The 20,790-nt window shown below is 36.4% G+C and overlaps 1 protein-coding gene across 6 annotated transcripts in view; it reads left to right on the top strand.

The window, feature by feature from the left end:
* The window catches only part of NBEAL1 (neurobeachin like 1), a 76,534-nt gene that overhangs the window by 41,060 nt on the left and 14,684 nt on the right, over window positions 1–20,790 (top strand). For all 6 annotated transcript variants that reach the window (XR_004498269.1, XM_015634492.3, XM_015634493.3 and 3 more), the window contains 27 exons: window positions 180–339; window positions 436–538; window positions 1,253–1,409; window positions 1,902–2,060; window positions 2,401–2,560; window positions 2,834–2,922; window positions 3,731–4,312; window positions 4,866–5,041; window positions 5,388–5,541; window positions 6,937–7,065; window positions 7,343–7,648; window positions 7,759–7,908; window positions 8,830–8,987; window positions 9,454–9,578; window positions 10,398–10,524; window positions 11,607–11,755; window positions 12,590–12,723; window positions 13,429–13,530; window positions 14,674–14,769; window positions 14,879–15,003; window positions 16,178–16,318; window positions 16,415–16,545; window positions 17,542–17,651; window positions 18,218–18,335; window positions 19,033–19,130; window positions 19,438–19,554; window positions 20,052–20,141. Coding sequence is in view for 5 of the 6 variants with exons in the window: in XM_015634492.3 (XP_015489978.1) it covers window positions 180–339; window positions 436–538; window positions 1,253–1,409; window positions 1,902–2,060; window positions 2,401–2,560; window positions 2,834–2,922; window positions 3,731–4,312; window positions 4,866–5,041; window positions 5,388–5,541; window positions 6,937–7,065; window positions 7,343–7,648; window positions 7,759–7,908; window positions 8,830–8,987; window positions 9,454–9,578; window positions 10,398–10,524; window positions 11,607–11,755; window positions 12,590–12,723; window positions 13,429–13,530; window positions 14,674–14,769; window positions 14,879–15,003; window positions 16,178–16,318; window positions 16,415–16,545; window positions 17,542–17,651; window positions 18,218–18,335; window positions 19,033–19,130; window positions 19,438–19,554; window positions 20,052–20,141 (4,146 nt within the window). In the remaining variant the exon portion in view is untranslated. The remainder of the gene's footprint in view (window positions 1–179; window positions 340–435; window positions 539–1,252; window positions 1,410–1,901; window positions 2,061–2,400; window positions 2,561–2,833; window positions 2,923–3,730; window positions 4,313–4,865; window positions 5,042–5,387; window positions 5,542–6,936; window positions 7,066–7,342; window positions 7,649–7,758; window positions 7,909–8,829; window positions 8,988–9,453; window positions 9,579–10,397; window positions 10,525–11,606; window positions 11,756–12,589; window positions 12,724–13,428; window positions 13,531–14,673; window positions 14,770–14,878; window positions 15,004–16,177; window positions 16,319–16,414; window positions 16,546–17,541; window positions 17,652–18,217; window positions 18,336–19,032; window positions 19,131–19,437; window positions 19,555–20,051; window positions 20,142–20,790) is intronic.

The following is a 20,790-nucleotide window of genomic DNA, read 5'->3' as shown; positions in this document are numbered from 1 at the left end:
CTGCTTTTTTTGATATAGATACTATGTTTGGTTATTCAAACAACAGACTACTTTTGTGTTTATTGTATTGCTTTAATGGAACAGATATTGCTGTAGAAGATAAATTTCCATTTTTTAAAATTGAATTTTATTAAGACAGTCAGTGTTTTGAGTGCTAACACCTGTTGTTATTTTGCAAGGTGCCAAGCATCTTAATGGATGTGAATGTCCTGATGGCTGTACAGTTGTTGATAGAACAAGTCTCAGTAGAAAAGAACATGCAGCTTTTGCAACAGATGTATCACCACTTACTTTTTGACTTCAGCATCTGGAACAGTGGTGACTTTCCCTTCAGAATCGGTGAGCTCTTGGCCTCAGGCAGCTGTGTGAAGACACAGGACTCTTCACATGACACAAATCTTTATCTTGGTTCTAAAAGAAAACTTTATGTTGCAGGACATATACAGTATCTTTCTACAATCATCAAAGACAGTAGAAGACTCTTCAGAAAGAAATATGGTGTGCAGTTTCTTCTAGACACACTCAGGATTTATTATGGGTATGAGTTTTACTACTTCTGACTCCTCATTTATTGTATGTGGCTCTTGGGTTTTTTTGCCATTGTTCTAATGAGAAAATTAATAAATAAAACTGCAGGTTGGATTTTGGTAGTTGATTTAATTTACAAAATTGCATTAATTTTTTTTCCATTTGACTTACTACTTTTCCTTGCCTTGAATTTTTATGCTAAAATTATGTGAAGTTTGTCAGTAACACTAAGAGTGCTTGTAAGAATAATTAAAACTACAAATTTGTTGGACTTGTGTTCAACAATGCAAATTAAGTCGTAGATCATTACCATTATAAAAAGTTTAGCATTTTAAATTCTTTTGAATGCTTATAGAATTTGAAGTAGGACTTCTTTAGAAACTTAAAATTTTAACCTTTCAGTGCTGATGATTTATATCTGCTTATGAATATAGTTAATGTGCTTGAGAAAGATTGACTAGAGATTTTGCTGTTTCCTGTGGGAGGTGGGAGCCTGCAATCCTGACCTATATCCAGATCAGTACAAGTCTGCATTTCAGGGCTTTTATAGGCTTGAAAAGTCTGATCTGCTTATTACTATTCAGTTGCTTGAGTGCGGTAAAAATTGAATACTTGTGCATGATGTCTGGGTAGATGAAAAATTACCAAACTGGCACCATCAAATTGCTATTAATGAGCCAAGAAGAACTTCCTTAGGTTGGCTTTCTGGTCTGTTGGCATCCAGGTCTGGTTGTAAAGACGGCGATTTGGCTCCTGACGACCTGAGAACAATACGGACATCCCTGTATGGACTGATCAAATATTTCCTGAGCAAAGGTGGAACACATGAAGAAATTCAGAGCATTGTAGGATACATAGCTGCCACCAGTGATGAGGAGCAGGTATGCAACATGGTATAAATTAATAGTCTAAACTGGACATGTTTTTGGGTTTGCATCTTGGCATTTAGAAGTCTTGCCTTGTGTACTTCAAAGAAGGGTGAACAACAAAAAAAAGACAACAAGCAAAATGTTAACTAATGCATGGTTCTGTTTAGATGTATGTAAGATAAGGATGTGCCATTAAAAAGTTACCTTACTTTACAAAACCAAAAGAATTTCAACTGAAAATTCAACTGTACAGGAGTTGTGATGATGTAGTTTCTATTTTGTAGTATCAGCAGCACTTAAACTTGCTTTGTGTCTCTGCTTAATTTGACAACGTGTTCAATAGAGAGAAAAAACGTATTGAAAGTTGTTTAAATGCAGTAATACTGAGCAATAAAATGTCTATTAACCAGCAAAGGTAAAACTTAAAAACCAAGAAAATTTTCCTAAAACAAAGCATGAAATCTTAATGAACTGGGGACTAATTTGATTGTCTTAATTTTGTAGCTCTGTGGAATTTTGGATGTTCTCTTCAGCCTACTTCATTCCAGTCCAACCCCAGACCAGCTTTTTTTATTGCTCTTTGAACCAGGAAATGCTGATATTCTTTATGCTCTATTATTGCATCAAAGATACTCAGACAGGCTTAGAGAACTTGTGTTCAAGGTAATGAATTGAATAATATGTTCCTAAATTCATCAATTGAACAGAAATTTGTATTTTTCATTTGTCTGGCAGAAGTGTATGTAATCGCAAAGATAACTAATCATCCAAGTTTGCTTTGTTCTTTTCATTCTTCTCTTATGTTAGTGAGATGGCAGTCACATAGTAATTAGTGTTCTCTTAAAATAAAGTATTGGGATCTTTAAAGAAACAATCCATCTTGTTTGAGTTAATTTAGCAAATAAACTTTAAAACTGTGGATGAGCATGTTATATCACACACAACTTTGAGAGCTGGATGTTTTTTATGTTCAGTTTGTGTTTGTGTCTACTTTTCCTTACAGATCGTGGAAGAGATGCTGAAATGTACCAAAGTTTATGAACGGAGCAAGCACCGCATGAGGCTCAGAGAAGTGGGGTACTCTGGGCTGGGACTCCTTCTGAATGAATCATCAGTTACTGTTTCTCTTATTAAAAACCTTCTTAACCAAGTTCTGTATGCAGGTAATTGTCAAGTGCTATGTCTCACAGTACACTTCTGCTGCTCAGAGGCAAACATACCTGGATTTTGTTGAGGAAAGCCAGGGGTGTTACTTGTAGAGCTGTTCTATTCAAAGTTCCCATTAGTCTCAGTTAACATTTTCTTAGTTCCAAAAGTTTGTTCCTTTTGCTATCCCTGGATGCAGTCATAATTTCCAAGGCAATTTTTAAATATTTATCTGTTACATTCTCTTGTGTGATATTGTTAATGGTGGATTTTTTCTTTCTTCCCTACAGATCCTGCTGTGAATTATAAAGATCTCCTGGCTGTAGTGTATCTGGCTCATAGATCAGATATAAACATGAGAGTGATTATCTGTAGAAAGGTTAGTTGTCTTCTTTAGAACTGGAATACTGTTCTTCAAGCCTATAAACTGTACAGTGTGATAACTAAATTATTTCTTTATAACACAGTGGCAGTATTTGTTGTTACTGTTTTCTTTAGCAATGATTTCTTTTAAAAATTTAACTCATCTGTCACTGTTGAATTTTGTGTACTCAAGTACTTTAAAAAGCCAAAACAAAAAGTGAAGCTTGCATCATGATTCTCAAATAGTTTATATTTTCTACAGGTTTGAGATAGTAGGCTCCTTGAATTGCTGACTTCTTTCTAAGCTCGTATCACTGGAATTAGTACTGAATGTAGCTATGAGACACCTTATAGTCTATTAAGTTTTCCCAAAATGAAAAAGTGAAACTAAAATGTACTCTATCAGTAAGCTATTATTACTGCAATTTTTAAAATTTTATCTATTTAATAGTTGCTAATCAAGCATATTTTCTCGTTGAGAATTTTTTTAGACTATGGGGGAATGGGATTGTTTATTGAGATAACTGGCTTTTGAAGGAATTGTTGCATAAGAGTTGCTGAAATATGGGAACTTACCAATATGCTTTGATAGCTTATTTTCTCCCCTACTCCTGAGAATTTTTAACTTTTTCCTTCATTTTTCTACAAGAAAAATTTATTTTGTGGCTGGTTTGCTTCTTATTTTAGCCAGTTATGGCTCTTTCTATAAGGTTGTAAGAAAACTAAAGAAGTTGTAAGACTGTTAAATGTTTAATTGAAAAGCCAGATGGATGCAGTTACAAGCTAAAATTAATATGTAGATATGGGATATCTTCTATCCTTAGGTTTTGCACCTTTTGCATTCCCAACTGGATGCAGCACAACAGATTTCTCAGCAGCTGGGCTGGCAGGACACTTTGGTTAGGCTGTTCCTGAAAGAAAACTCAGAGGTCCGCATTGGCTTTAAGGAGAGCAGGACTGATTCCTCCAGGGAAGAGGGAAAAAAGCCTCCTGCTGAAGAGCTTCAGAATCATCAAGCTGATAAGACAGAGAGAGAGAAAGCTGGCAGCTTTGCATCAGTTAATGGTCTGTTTGACCAGTGGAGTTTAGAAGACAACAAATCCCTGGACGTCCCTTCCCATTTCTCTGTTATGCCACTGGAAGAAGCATCCGCAGCAGAGATGTCTTTTAGTTCGGAGGGCCGAGAGGAATTGTGGCACAGTAATCCTTCACATTTGAGTTTAGATTTGTCCAGTGTTGACTCTTATGAACTGGCTGATGTTGGGAATCAGATGACAGACAGCCAGCCCAGCACTCCCTCACCCACAGAGAGCACAAAGCCCTTCTCCAGGCAGCCCGACAAAGAGCTGGGTGTAACGAATGATGTGGGCTTCACTGCTGAGCTTTCTCTGTTTGAAAACCAAGGAGTAAGTAACTATGTGACTGGTTTCTCCAACTGTTGAAAATTTCTTTTTGTTCTTTGAATCTCCCTAATGAATGGTTATTACTTTTTTTTGTCCCTCCTATCATCCAACAGAAAAGCGAACAATATGGCTCTTTTATAATGAATGGGGTGCTTCCTTTCGTAATGTGTCTTTTTTTTTTGATTGTCCAGTTGGGATAGCTTTGGTGTTAAAAAAAAAATCAAAACAAACAAACCAACTTCCCTACCCAACCACAAGAAACCACAGAAAAACCCCTGCAAACTCTCCCTGCCTCTATATTTAAACATCCTTTATCATCCAGAGGAGGCATGGAGCAGACATGCTGTGAAAAAATCAAGGATTGCTGAAGGCAGCTTGTTTTATATCATACAAGCAAGCCACAGTCTCTTATATTTGTGTTTTTGTGAGCTTTTCAATTGGGCTTTAGACTGCATAGTTTCAAATATTGAAACATCAAAGCATAGTGACTGTGATAAGAAATGTTTTGAAGATTTTCTATACTAGAAGGGCTTTAAATATTTCACTTCTTTTGTAGGGGAGTGATAATGAGCTCATACAGTTACTTACAGACATCCTACTGTGTATAATGTGGAAGGGTATTGAAAAATCTGATGATGATGCTTGGATTGAGAGAGGACAGGTGTTCTCTGCTCTCACCAAACTGGGGATGTCTAACGAGTTGCTGCGGCCTTCTGATGAAATAAAACTCAAGTGAGTGTACAGTTCATCCCTTCTGAGGATAAACAGTAGTGAGGGACATGAGTGATGCTGGGAAGGGGGGTGGGTGTTTCCTAACAAGGTGTACTTTTCTCTGCTGGCTCTTCACATACTGTTAGAAATATATTCGAGTACCTATTTAGGAGTGTCTTGTGGCCAGAAGGTTTTAAAACTATCACTGTTTTCATGAGTCTCTCAATCGCTTTTATCCTATTGGCTTATCAAGAAGATGGCAGTTATGTAACTGCAGACTAAGAGATTCAATTAAATACTTAATTGGATTTTTTAAAAGCCACTTAGAATGTGTAATACTTACTTTGGAATTTTGTTTTCCATGCAGCTTACTGGAGAAGATGTTAGAATGGTCAGTGACTGATAACAGAGATTCGAAAGCTCTCCCTACACATGCTGAAAATGCCTTCAAGCTCTTGCTAATTGTACAAGGTTTCCTGCAGGCAGAAGGACTAATTAATTCAAATTTATGGACAGAAAAGGTACAGTAACTGCAAAATGGAAATACTGTATATGGGCTGAAATGGTAACAAGAAAGCTGTTGGTTTGGACACTGTCACCCTTCTAGTCATATGTTTTTAAACCACAGATATTACAGAGTAAGGGTTTATAGTGGAATGGATTAGAGTGCCTCTTCATGAATAAAAATGTGACTGTTTACCACAGGGAATATAGTTAATTGTGCAAATTAAATAGGCATGTAAGTGGTACTCTTTACTCAGAATCTAGGTTTCTTCAGACTGGAGAAATATTTACAAAATGTAAAAGCTAATGAAACAGCAGCAGTTGTATCCTAAGCAGATTTTGCACTGTTTATCAGCATTTATGACTCTCTAGGAGTCCTGACTGAAAGACCAGCCAAAACTCTGCTCTTGGTTGCGAGTTGGGAATTGTCACTTCTGGATTTGAACCCATATTGGCATTTCAACACCTATAATTTATCTCACCATTTATGTAATCTCTGCCACTCATCATGCTTCCTTCACAGTCGGAGATGTCATTGCTTTTCAATTTTTCTAAGCAAAAGGGGAGAGAGATTATATGGAAACCATCCTTATTTCACTAGAAATCCTTAAAAAATATTTTTTTAGGCTACTTTCTTTAAGAAAAAAGTGCAGTGTCAAGAGTCATTAGCAGAGTAATTCCTAGGCTGTTCTCCAAAATGCTTATAAGTAAACATAGCTTAAAGCTTTAAATTTCTTGTTTTAAGAAAGTTTTCTCTTCTTAAAAGCTTTGCCTTCTATTGGGAAACCTAATTAGAAATGAGAGCTGAACTTTGGAGCAGTGAAAGTTGTACTTCTTGCCAACTCTGAATTGAAAATAACAGTACTTTCATAAATTATCTTCTACTGTGCCCAGGGAGAATTTAAAGTACTGTAATATCCTAAACAGGATATTTCAGTCAGAATGATTTTACACTTGAGTAATTTGTTAGACAACATATCAAGGTGTATTAGTTTTAAACAAACCCATATGCATAGGGAAATGTGCAGTTTGCCTTGGGAATATCCACATTTTGCAAGGCTTATCATCACTTTTGCTGTATAAAAACTGACAGAAAGAAGTGCCTTCTAGAGTGACTCTCTCCCTGTACGCACACACACACATATCACATATATATATGTATATGGGGGAGATACTTGACTTAATGTACTGGACTAGGTAGATTTTTGTTGTCAGGAATTTCTTTAAATTACTGGTTTAATCACAGTGTTGTGGGATGATTTTCTCAGTTTGGCTAAGATAAAAATGTGAGCACAGCCTCTTCTTCAGCTCTTTGAAATTATTGTGCCTCCAGCTAGAGTAGTTAATGTTACTTTTATTTCCGTTTATTTTATTTATTTTAATTTTATGCCAATTTTTTGTTTCTGCAATAGCTCTTGGAAGAACTAGTGACTCTCATGGATAGCCTGTCAGTCTGGTACTCTGATGGCCTAGAAGCAATTAGGCTTTCACAGGTGCAAGTCCAGCTGCTCCTTGGATTCATTGCACAAGACAATTTACAGGTTTGTTGCAAATTGTTTAGGGGCACATTTGATGTAACTGTTGTGGGTTATGGGAGAGCTGCTCATACCAGTGAGCAGACCTGTGGCAGTCCCTCATCCTTCTGTTTGGAGGATGTTTTATTGGTTCTTGCATTTTGCAGATTTACTCTACAGTCCTGTCAGTGTGCACCTCCGGAGCACAAGAAAGGGGGCTTCTGTTCGAGGATGGGAATATGCAGGCAGGGGTGGCAGGAAAATCAAGGAGAATCACATTAATTTTTGCTGTTTGTTTTTGTAGGTCTGTGCTATGGCAGCAGCCAAACTAAACACCCTCCTTCAGACCAAAGTAATTGAGAGCCAGCCTGAAGCGTGCTACCTCCTGGGGAAGTTGGAAGGCATTTTGAGTAGGTCAATTGAAGAGAAGACAGAAACTTATTCATTTTTGATTCCTCTTGTTCGGACATTGGTATCCAAGATATATGAACTTCTCTTTATGAACCTGCACCTTCCTTCATTGCCTCCTACCAATGGCAGCCCCTCTTTCTTTGAGGACTTTCAAGAATACTGCAGATCTGACGAGTGGCAAGTTTATATTGACAGATATGTAAGTAGTAAATTATTTTTGTATCATTTCCTCCCTCTTTTCAGCCATGAAAGCAGAGGAACCCATTCAGAAATAAAATGGTACTTTTTATTTTGCTTTGGTGAAACCAGATTATTCCAAATATGAAGCAATACGAAGAGAATTCATTCAGACATGATAATGAGCAGATGGCACTTTATTGGAAAGATTGTTATGAAGCATTTATGGTGAACATGCACAAGCGAGACCGGGAAAGAGGAGAAAGTAAACTTAAATTTCAGGTAAGGTTTTCAGTGACTGCAAGGTTCTCTTAAAAGAGCTCTCTCAAGAGTTGCCTTCTAAAAGATGGAGCAAATTAATTCTAGGATGATCCAGTTCAAGTAATTATAAACAGGTTAATTGTATTATGATTTTATGGGCAGTGGGACTATATGCACTTCTAAGATATGCTTTCTAATTCTACTGTGTCCATTAGGAGTCTTAGGTGCAATCAAAGTTATTTCAGTACAGTAGGCCTTCCTTTTCTTACAGCAAGGTAGAAATATGCTCAGCCATTAGCTGCATCTTCTTTTATTCTGATTTGTGTTTTGAATTATTAAAACCTGTTTTCCATTATGAGCTATTTGTTTGGTTTTTTTTCTTTAACCCTATTTCAATACAATTAAAACATTTAAAACAGTGAACAGTTCTTATTTAATGTGTGGAAAAATTGCTTCTAAACTGACCTTTCTATATAAGGTCCAGACTGAGTTTCAGCATTAGAACTAACTGGTAATTACAGGAAATACCATAGCAAAGTTACATGACTTTTTGCTTTTTTAATAACAAAACTTGTAGGTCTATTTTACTCACTTAGCTAAAGGAAAAATACAATGAGAGTCGCATTCTAGAATACCAGAATTTAAGAAAAAGCCCACCTATTATAGTAGGATTTCTAATACTGACTGCTTTTCTGACGATGAAAAATTGCTTTAGTGTGGATTCAGCATTGGTAAGGCTTCTCATGTTTAAATCAAAGTCTGGCACTATTTCTTCTAGGTCTAAGCTTTTAAAAATGTCTCACCTAAGTATTACCTTAAAATTTCAGAATGTTTTATTGCTAAATGTTTCCCATTTCTTCTTGTTTTATGAGAATTATTGGAAAGCTGTTTTCCAAGGTCAGAGTTAATTCAGTGCTAGATCTGTTTGCAATGGTCTTTCAGGAGCACTTTGTGGAACCATTCAGCAGAAAGGCTCGGCAGGAAAATCTACGGTACAACAGTATGCTAAAACAGCTTAGCAGTCAACACACAGCCACACTGAGACAGTGGAGAGCAGCCCAGCTTTACTTGTTCTCTGAGCGTGGGCCTTGGGCTGAAAGGTGAGACTGGAGTTCCTAAACTGTGTATGATACTTAAAAGGAATTTGCTCACATGACTGTTTCATGTGGTTAAAACCAGGTCAGATTGACTGCAATAACCAGGCTTAAGATGTATGGTCTCTACAGGACAAGAGAAAATGGCCTTGAGTTGCGTCATGGAAGGTTCTTACAAGAAAGTAATTTTGGGGTGATTGTGGTGGTGGTAGATTGTCAGTTGGACTTGATGATATTGAACATCTCTTCCAACCTTGCTAGTTCTGTGAAAATAAATACTATTTACAAAATAAAGTGTGATGATCAGAATTGCAATATGAAACAAAAGAAATAAACTACATTTTAATATTTTATTTTTTACAATGTGCAAGTGGATGACAAGTATTTTTTTGATTATGTACTCTTTTGTAATCCATTCATTCCTGCAGGTCTTTATTCAGATTGTTTTTATGAATATTCTTTTTTTTCCTAGGAAACAGCGTCCTGTTCACTGGAAACTTTCAAATGTAGAAAACTTTTCACGTATGAGACTAAAACTAGTGCAGAATTACAACTTCAACTCTCATCAGGATGCTAGTGACCTGAGAGATAATTTAGGTAAAGTTTAGGTGAACTTGTGTTCTTGCCAAAGAAAGATACCCACTTTCCTCTTTTTATTTAATAAGTAGTATAAGCTAGATACTTAAATCTTGATTTTTCGTTATTTCATCTGTAGTAAAATCTATAATATGAGAGTGGTTTTTGGACCTGAAGCAGAATCTTCCCACTGAGTAAAATTCTTTTGCTCTGCTTCATTGAAATGTGGGGTTTTGTTGCGCAATTAATAAAAATTAACTTCTCTGTTTTAAAATAAGTCATACAACTTTCTTGTATGAGATTATTTCTTCATGAAAGAAGCAAAGAGATCAGAGTAAGCAGTGTTTGTTCAAAGCCTTTCAGAATTTGTGACTAAAATGTGTAGATATGAAGCGCTTTGTTTCAGAAATGTGCCGAAGAGCTGAGTTAGGGGTGTAACTGTTAAGTTTGGTGTATTGGACATCAAGGCTCAAGCAATAAAGAAACCCCAAAACACTCTTGTGAACCCATATAACCAAAAAGCAAATGCAGTACATTTCTGTTAAATCTGCATGCTTTAGCAATATCTGGAAAAATACTGTGAAATATTTTAAGTGTCCACATCAGAATTCAATTTAAATTTTTCTTAGGTATTGTGTTCCCTTTCCACCATCACAATTTTCAGTGTAGCTCAAGGACTATTTTTAGTGTTCTGCTTAATTACAAAAATATTTAAGAAGTCTGGTTGCTTTTTACTTGGTTAAAACTAACATTCAGCTGTAGAAAATAGGCTTAGTAGGACAGATTTCCAAGAGTACTGTAGTAGAAAAAGTTCTGAGCTGTTATGTGTATTTATGCTAGGTGTGCACCAGACACAGCCCTCTAGTGAATCTCTGCTTCTGGAGGTGGTGAAGCAGGTGAAAGTGAGTGACTTGGAAGATGATGTTCTGGAGCTACCAGAAGAAGACACAGCAGCCAGTTCCAACTTGTAAGTAGAACAGGATAAACAACTTCGATTTGTTTGTGTGCTAGGGATAAGGAACAAGAAACAACTTTGGGAATTGAATAGCATCCAAAGCTTAGTTTCTTTCTTTATCTGGCCTTAACAACTCAGTCCAGGGAAGTTTTGATCAGCAAAGGTACTGTTGGATTTATCATTATCACCACTGGTAATGATACCACCTATCCCTTGCCCCAGGGAAAGGAAGGCAGAGCAGATGTTTGTGAGAATCCATTAGTGATTCACTGCTCACAGGTGGGCTGAAGCTACAGAATTGCTGAGACTTTTCTCCTATGTATATTGATTATAATTCTCAAGAGGCAATCTGCCCTGTAAGGACATGGACCAGACTGGAACTGCCTTGTGTCCATAGTTGCCATGGTCATTCACTCCACTCTCAGCTGAAAGTTTGTGTGGTTGGAATTTAAGTGCTGGAGTGCCTTGTGTTTAAAAGTATTCCAGAGGGAAGACCTGCTGTGCTTCCTTCATGTCACTTGTGTGACTGCAACCAAAAAAATGGGCAGGAGAGAGAGAGCAGGGAAAGGGGAGTTGAGGTAGGATAGCAAATGTTTTGCTTCAGTGATTGGACATGTCATGTTGTGCATGCATCTGTGCGTGTCTGTGCTGTTAAGTGGCACTCTGAGTGGTACTGATACATTTTGTACTTTAAAGGTTATTAAATGCTTACCGTAGATTAGAGCAAAATAAACCTGAAGATAATTTTAGTCACATGAACTGGAACTTAACTCCCCGCTGGGCCAGAGAACTTAACCACCAAACAATTAAATAAGAAAGGGAAATGCTGATGTTTTTGTACTTCAGATTAAGTCAAGTCCATTGTGCCTGAGACCAAAATACCAAGACTGAAGAGCAGAGCAGTGCTATGAAATTATGTTTGTGGTCTGGTCTGAAATACCCAAGACTGCTGATGAAAGCGCCTTTATATAATTATTTATGTTGTAGTTTTCAAGCCATTCAGATTTGATTTTTTTCTGAACTGTATTCTTACAAAGGACCTAAGCAACAGTATAATCTACCCAACCCTGTAACACTTAGTGGTGTTTTTGCAGGGATGAGAAAGATGAGGAAAGTCAGAAAGAAAAGCTAATACTGTCTGAAGACTGTGAACTCATTACAGTGATTGATGTGATACCAGGCAGGCTGGAGGTCACTACCCAGCACATCTATTTCTTTGATGGTAGCATTGAGAAGGAGGAAGGTAAGCATGATCAATATCTCTTTATTTTCAGTGCAGTTCAGCATTCTGCTTTTAGTATGCTGAGTTTATGTTTTGAAAATGAGTGTCAAAGTAATTGTAAAGACACAAGTTGTTGTTCTGTACTTCAAATTAATATTGCACTTGATGGTTAGTGGCTGACTGATACCTTCAGAATCAGCAATCTGGAACTGTACTTTCTGAGCTGGTAAATTGATTAACTATTCTTAGTATTACTTAAAAATAGCTTACCGAAAAACCTGCTGATTGAAAAAAAAGTTACTACCTCTAATTTGCTTTGTAAATGGCACCTCTCTGTTCTCCCTGACAAATAATGTTTTACTCATGCATTGATTAAATAGTAGTAGTATGTAAGCATTAATCATCTATATTAATTTAGGGAACTTGAATGGAACATACGCAGCTGGCTGTGAAAATACTGAAGTGAAATGTTAGACAAATAATAGTAAAGTTTTCCAAATCAGTATACCAAAATATTCAGCATCTGGGAAATCTAAACATAAGTTTGTTTGAGCCTGTTTAAAAAAGTAAAAGGGCTTGATTTGTACTTTCTGTCAACAGAATACATTTATAAGTCTTTAATCAGAAAGCAAAAGCAAGTTCTACATTCCATCAGGTATTTCTTCCTTCATTTCTTTCAGCACAACAATATCTGAAGGTAATATTTTCCTAGCAAAATGGTTAATCAAATCAGCTATAAGAGTTTCCCTTTCTAGGAATAACTCTGGGGTGATTTGAGCTGGTACTGGACTGTGTCTATATGAAAAGGGTTTTTTAATATATATTCCAACTCAGTAAACAGAGTGTTCCTCCTAGGGGTAGGTTTTGATTTCAAATGGCACCTTTCTCAAATTCGAGAGATCCATTTGCGTCGGTACAACCTGAGGAGGTCAGCTTTGGAGATCTTCCTTATGGATCAAAGCAACTATTTCCTCAACTTCAATAAGGAGGTATGGGTTTCCTAAATTTCATGGATTTATACAATAAGCACAAGGTTAATTTTATGATCAGTGATTGTATTTGAGTATGGTGCCTTTCTTGATACTGTAACACTAATAGCAAAAGGTTTGCTTTATGTAGTCATCATGAAAAACCAGACTGCAGTCTGGCATCTAGAAACTGATCAATTGTGAAAAGATAGATAAAACAAGATTCTCCTTCCCCCCCCGCCCCGCCTCTGTTATACAGAATGATTATTTAACTAAAATCACGGCAGTAGTTATCAAAATGTTTTGAAGCCCATATTTTTAAAGATGAAACAAATTAATTACAAATCAAAGGGGACTTCCTTTTTTACAACATTGGAAATCATTGGTATTTCATGGTTAAGTAGTAGTGAACATTTTTCCCCTCTGGGTAATATCAGTGATCCTTTTTATTCCTAGGGATCCTTAGGGACTAAGATAAATTTCAGAATTTAGGGTGAGTTACATCCTAGTAGGTCAGTTTATGAACAGCTCTTAGAAATGTTGTGTGGTTTGGTTTTGATGTGACGGATGTCACATCCATCCATGTCCAAATGTTTTAAACAGCAAGAGCTCAAAATACATTAAAATGTAACTGTGTCCTATTTATTTCACATTTTAATTAGCAGATTAGTTACTTGTCAGCTTCATTCTCCAGAACATTGCTTTATTAGTTCTGTTTTCTAACAGGTACGAAACAAAGTATATAGTCGGATATTGTCACTGCGTTCTCCAAACATTTCTGGGACCAGATCACCACAGGAGCTTTTCAAAGCGTCAGGTTTGATGCAGGTACAAGACCTCAGCTAAATGGTCTAAAGAATTCTGCTTTTTGAAGGAGTTCCCCAGTGTTAAGATGGCAGCTGCCAACTTCTGTACCCTCAGCCTGGCCCCTGAACTTTCACGTGCATATTTTGAAGATGTTTTGTTTTGTGTTTACAGTCAGGCACATGGGTGTAGCCAGGCTCTGTTGATGTGGTTGACAGGTATTTTAACATGAATATAAAACATGGCAGATTTGCTTCTGGTTTTAGTCTATGATCTTGAGTGCCGTTTTGAAGCTTCTTTCACTAGATGTGCAAATAATTATCCCTGCTATCTTTTCATGATGGAGCTTTCAACAAAACCCACATGAAGATTAAGTGGGAATTAGTAATACTGCTAAAAAAGGAAAATTTCCCTATTACCATAAACACAGATAAATTTTTAAATATAGTAAATATATTTTTATCTTCAATCTCTTTATGCCAAAATTGTTTTCTCTGAGGGAGAAAGTTTTACAAATAACTTTAAAATATTGAAAATACTTTGATTGTTGTTTTCCTAACAATAAAAACTATCGAGTTGTATATTTACACAGAGAAAACATCATTTGTCATGACACATCTCCATCACTCTATAGACAAATACTGAGCTCTTCTGAACACAGCTAAAGTCTGTTCTTTGGTTCAGAATATAACAATGAAGCAAACGAAGGTGCACAGAAAATTTGGTTTAAACCTGTACTTAACCTGTACTGTTAATCAATGGGAGAATAATTTATAAATAAATTTTAATCATAGCACTCAAATGAATTTCAATGTTCTGTTCTCCATTTTATCAGTACGTGCATACTTACCTTCTTTTAGTTTATCTTATTTCCTGTTTTTCTTTTCCTTTTTACCAAGGTTGCTAATTGTCTGCTGCTCTGTGTTTGGAACAGTACTATCAGAAATCAGAACCAGATTTCAATGAAATATAGATAGCACAATCACTGAATCAAAGTGAAAATAAACTTTATTATGAGAAATCAGGACTTGCATACAATGTTTGTGGTCTTGTGCTTTTCATTTGCCAGTGCTATCCTCTGGCAGATAGATACTGACAAAATGTGTAATTTGCAATAATTATATCTTTGGTATAGTGAATTCCATTTTATCTTTCTTTGTCTTTCAGAAATGGGTGAATAGAGAAATATCCAACTTTGACTACCTTATTCAGCTGAATACCATGGCAGGACGAACTTACAATGACCTTGCTCAATATCCTGTGGTAATTAAAAAGTTAATTTTTAAATTTTTGCCAAAGGTATGTGTTTTTTCTGTTTTGAAAAATGTATTTTTAATCCCTATTTGATGTTCATCTTACTTTTCTTTTTCAGTTTCCCTGGATTTTACGAGATTACACCTCAGAAGAACTGGACCTGAATAATCCTGCAGTATTTAGGGACCTGTCCAAACCCATAGGTGTGGTAAATGAGAAGAACGCTAAGACTGTGAAAGAGAAGTACGTATTTGAACACTTGGTTATATTTCTTTGTCTTTTTTGAGCCTCCAGGCTTATAATACATTTAAAAAATACAGTTGTGACAGTGAAATTTTTGGAGCTGGTTTTATGACATAACAGATGCTTTTGCAAATGTGGTTGGTTTGTTGTTCCTGCTGCATTCAGACTATTTTATATGGCACTCAGTTATATGGGAGTGGAAGGACAAAACTTACTGTTGTAAATTTCTAGGTGTTTCTCAGTTGTGGAGATGAAAAACTGAAAGACTGTAGAAACAATTTAATGGCCCAGCAGCTTGGAAAGACATAACATGTCCCCTGTCTGCTTCAAGATAAGGAATGTGAAATCATACTACTGAGTTGAGCTGCCGGTGCTAAGAGGTAGCATTGATCCTAAATCAGTGCTTCATCTTTTTGCTAACATTGATCCTAAATCTGTGCTTCCTCTTTTTTTCAAGCATAGATTTTTATCTTCAAAACAAAATATGTCTCAAGTGTTTGCTAGTCTGGGGAGTGAGTGTGCAATCATACCAGACTGCAGTCAGGTGTTTTCTGAAAACTTGGAATATGGAGAATTTCCTTTAAATGATTAGGCTCTATCCTGGCTGTAATGAAGTGGGTTCTCTAGAAGTATGTTTAACTAGAATTTCTCTTACTAGCCTTGTGAGGCTGAGGAATGTATCAGCCAGATGGTGGCATGGTAGAGTGAGTTTGCTAGTAGAAAAGGAAAGGGGCATGAATGTGAAAAAGATCTTTCTTCTGCATACTGCACAGTCAAAACACATTTCCTAAGTCTTGCAGGAAACAATCACAAGTCTATTCACTAGTAAATATTCATTTTAGTGATGAGGGTTTTTTTGGTCTGTTGTATGAAGTCCTGTCTGCCCTTTGTCTAGTTTCTGAATGCTGACAGAAAGTGCCTAGGGAAGAGTATAAAAGGTATGCAAAGGCTTCATTCATCTGGTGTACATTTTTATCCTTCAGCAGTCTTTTTCTTAGGTACTTTCTAAGTAAGATTTGGAATCTTCACATTTGATAGAAAACAATGTATTTTTCTCTTATAGATTGTTGTGGTCATTTCTTTTGAATCTTTGCCTGGAATAAGCATAATCCACATGCAAATCAACTGTAATGCTCAGTTATTTATAAAGATTTAAAAATATTTATTTTTTTAGATACGAGAATTTTGAGGATCCTCTTGGGATGATTGACAAATTTCACTATGGGACACATTACTCAAATGCTGCTGGTGTCATGCATTACCTCATTCGGGTAGAGCCTTTCACAACACTTCATATCCAGCTTCAGAGTGGCAGGTATGCTGAGCAAATAAAAGCAGCCCCTTCCTGCTTCTTCCTTGTCCTTTTGCTGAGAGAATCATCAAAGTCTAACCTGAGTTTTCTGATCCACAGATTTGACTGTGCTGACAGACAGTTCCACTCTATTCCTGCTACCTGGCAGGCACTCATGGACAACCCCAATGATGTCAAGGAACTTATCCCAGAGTTCTTCTACTTTCCGGAATTCCTGGAGAATCAAAATGGTAAACTGACTGCTAAGAATATTCTCACAGAAAACTGTTTCTGTATTCTTCAGAAAAGAATTGTTACAGCCATTTCTGAATGCTGAGGATCACTAATATTAATATTACAGTGTGACTGTAGATGTTAATCAGGAATCTGGCTTCAAACTGTTTAGTGAGGATACCAGTTGTGTTAAACAGCAGCCTAAACATAGTTTAAAATTCAGGTTGTGAGCTTAAGGTTGGTTAAAAATAGTGTTGTTTACCCAATGGAAAGTATCAGAGATACTCATTTGGATGTTTGAAAAAGTTAGTAATAGTTAATACTGATTAAATTCTTAGCAAAAGTTAAGAGATTAATTATAATTATTATAATGCTGATCGAAAAGAGTATCCTGCATTCTGACATGAGACTCCTAGACATTTTTAAATTCACATTTATTGTTTAGTGATTTGTTTCTCTATCTTTGCACAATTTGAAAATGGACTTCTATGGTTGTGCTACTACAGTCTACTAGAGTTCTAAATTAGAAAAATTGGGAACTCCCAAGTCCCAGTTTCAAGTCATTTAAGTGTTTAGAGTTGTTTCAATGATAGCTGGTTAGATTTCAGATTTAAAAGCCTTGATTTTATAAACATTTAAACTGCTAAGTAACTCCCTTCTTATGAATAACCTTACTGAAGTGTTTTGGACTCTTAATCCTGATATAGCAAATGCAGATGTGTTTACAGATGGATGTGTGAAAGATTAATACTACTTTTATGGTTAGGACTTAAGCTTTGAAATAATTTAGATGTTTTGGATAATTGTTATCCTTTATCATTTTAAATCATAAACATGCAGAAGAGAACTTAGCCTCCTGTGTCAGTGGTAGAGTTATTAGGGATTTATATTAAAAATTTTTCAATGTCCTTCTCTTGCATTGAGAAACAAATGATTTTTAATCTTTATTGAGAAATCAAGGTACTTGAAATATTTTGTAGCAACTCTAAAACTTCTCTGAATTTATTTACCAGGTTTTAACTTAGGCCAGCTTCAAATGTCAAAAGAGGTGGTAAATGATGTTGTTCTGCCTAAGTGGGCCCACTCCCCAGAAGACTTTATTTATAAACACAGGAAGGCTCTGGTAAGATGCTTGTATGTATGACATAATCACGAAGGAAGTGCACCTGCACATTGTGACTCTGGCTTAAATGTAAAACAAGTGGGATGGCATTCAAACCAGAGTTGTGCTTGCATTTGACATTACAAGTACCATTAGAACTTCCAGTTAAAAGCTCTGTGTATGTTGATAAAATACTGAAAAGAGCTTAATCTCTTAGGAATTTTGGGCACGACTTAGGCATTTACTGTCCTAGGGGACAAAATGCAGAGGTGGGTGAGTAGGCTTCCCTTGCTATTTAAAGATGATTCTGTGTCGTGTTAGGGAGCTGGCAGGTTACCTTCCCTTGCACAGGTGCATTTCAATAGTGCACATCTATTGTATCACTGTATTGATTTTTCCCTCTTACCTGGCAGTTACTGCCTATAACACACAAGGATATTCTTATGCTTCTGCCCTATACATTGCTAAATACCTAGTTTGTGGACAATCTTAATTTAGAAATGGAATTTTTCCCACAGAAAATAGTAAAAATTTCAAGATGGGAGCAGTACTTCTCTTATTCTTACAAGAGCATTTTTTCCTTCTAGGAATCTGAGTATGTTTCTGCTCATCTTCATGAATGGATAGATTTGATTTTTGGCTACAAGCAGAGGGGACCAGCTGCAGTGGAGGCGCTTAATGTGTTCTATTATTGTACTTATGAAGGTACAAAGCAGTATGTTCTCCTGTCATTGTCATCAGGCTTGTGAGTTTTCATTATTAGAAGACACTTGATTTCTGAGAGTACCATTCAGTAGCATATGGTAAGGCAGCAGAGCTGTAGATGAAGTATGGCAGCAAACCTTGTAATCAAAAAAAAAAGTATCTTTTTTTAAAAAAGGAGGGCTGTTACAGTTTCTTCACTTTTTTTTTTTAATTTTTTTTATAAAATTTGCTGTGTTTTCTTGTCACTTATTTGCTTGCTTAAAAGCATTTCTTTTTTCTAAGCGTAAGGTTTCTTACGCTTTAGAGTCCAGGCACATTGCTTAAAAGCAGCTAATAATAGATACAAATTTAATCTGTTAATTTCAAAGCTAACTTTTGGATGGTTTTTATGTGCTACTTGTTGCTTGCATTGAAGAATATTAAATTCATTTCATAAGACAAAGGCCTGCAATTCTTGTCCTAACAGGTACACTTAAAGTTCCACATGCAGAGTGGAGTTTTCAGATTGTATTTTAATTTGAGGCATTGTCTGGGGGCTTTTCTGGGGACAAAGGGTCATAATGCTGCAAGTAAATTAAGTTTTGGAGTGTTAGTTCCATATTGGAATGTTAGACCATATTGGTTCTTAATAAATTGTTTGGATTGTGTTCTTTTTTCCCCCCCACCCCTATTCTTCGTCGTTCTGGTTGTGATCCAGGGGCTGTGGATTTGGATGCTTTAACAGATGAGAAAGAAAGGAAGGCTTTAGAAGGGATGATAAACAATTTTGGGCAAACTCCCTGTCAGCTGTTAAAGGTACTGCTCTTTTGCTCCCTCTCAACCAGACCTTTGTGGTTAAATACAACTGACTTATTGGGTTCTCTAAATACAACTCTCTGGTTAAATACAAGGACTTTTGAAAAAAAACATGGTTTGTAATTTTAGCAACATTAGTCTTTGCCACATTACCAAGGAATCCATTTTCAAAATAAATTAATCTACTTCAAGAAGGGATATTAGCTATTTAAAACTGTTTTCCCATTAAGATTCTGAGTATCTCATGTGCACTGAACAAATTGATAAACTAGTCTAATTTGTTACTCCTTCAAATATTGCCTTCTAGGAGCCCCATCCACAAAGGCTGTCAGCAGAAGAGGTAGTGCAAAGACTAACTAAAAGTGATACCTCTACTCTGAATCTCTTCCAACACCTCACTGAGCTGAAGTCATTCTTCATAGAGGTAGATGTGTTACTTGAAATTGTTTAAAATCTAATCTGAAACTTGTGATGTACTTGAAACAAAAGGTCACAATCTAGATGAAAATAAACTTGCTTCCTATTTAGAGAAAATATTTTACAATGCAGTGTGTATTAAATGAGCTCTGTCTTTTTAGTTGGCTTCATAGAGGTTGAATCCTGTAATCTGCTGGCTGCTTGTGTGGGTGTTGTTTGAGTATTAGTTTAGTCACCACACTGACAAAGCTGCAGACCTCACTGGTGATGTGTGAGGACTCACTGAACTTGGTAGTTAAAGTCCCTGATTGGGGTCAGGGTTTCATTTGCAGTGTTTGTGATGAAGCTTGCCTGCACAAACTGAATGGGTGTGTACCAATGCCTTAGGGTGCTCTACAGTTCTGACACTGATTACAGAGTTTTTGGATCTTACTCTTTACAGGTTCTAGATTTATCCTTTAGCTTTTGGATATAATCAGATCAAACCCATGTCCTTTCTCCTAGGGAATTAGTGATGGTGTGCCCATTGTCAAAGCTGTTGTCCCCAGGAATCAGTCGCGTTCCTTTATTTCTCAGGGAAGCCCAGAGGTTTTGGTGAGTTGCATGTGTCAATACCGTTTTTAAACTGCAGGTAATCAAATAGGTACATTTTTTTCATGCCATTTGTAGAGAAACACTTCCTAACTGTTCCTCTTGAAATGTCTTCCTTTAATCTACAACAAATGTCAGTTATAAGTTAAATATTCATCTTCCAAGGAGAAGCTAGGCTAATTTGTTGAACGGCATTTAAGAGCTGATGAGACATGACTATAAATTATAGTGAGGCACATTGTAAGTTGCCACTTGATCAATTTCCCTGCAACAACCAATTTGCTAATGCAATGCAGCCCAGATTTAAAATTGCAGCACTGAGTTATTAATGGTGTCATTGTTTGTCAATGCTTTCCAATCCATATATTAAACTATACCATATCTGCTGCATGCACACTCCGAAGGCCTGCACTGTTCTTAAAACTAACTCTTGCACTAACCCACATTCTTGTACTATAGCAGATACCAAACAACGAAAGGAGAACAGTGGTTTTGTATTTGCATCTGTATATGTGACCTAGGCATTGGCCCCAGTGCAATACCTCTGTTTTGCAGGAAAGAGTATTCTGATATTTCTATTTTGTATGTCAAAATTATTGTCTTGGTTTAATGTAGTATATTCATAGGTTATTTGGACACATCTAAAATTCTC

The sequence above is a fragment of the Parus major genome, chromosome 7 (genome assembly GCF_001522545.3).
Source record: "Parus major isolate Abel chromosome 7, Parus_major1.1, whole genome shotgun sequence".
Classification (NCBI taxonomy): domain Eukaryota; kingdom Metazoa; phylum Chordata; class Aves; order Passeriformes; family Paridae; genus Parus; species Parus major.
Note: the sequence above shows the minus strand (reverse complement) of the source record. Positions and strands in the feature narration are given on the sequence as shown.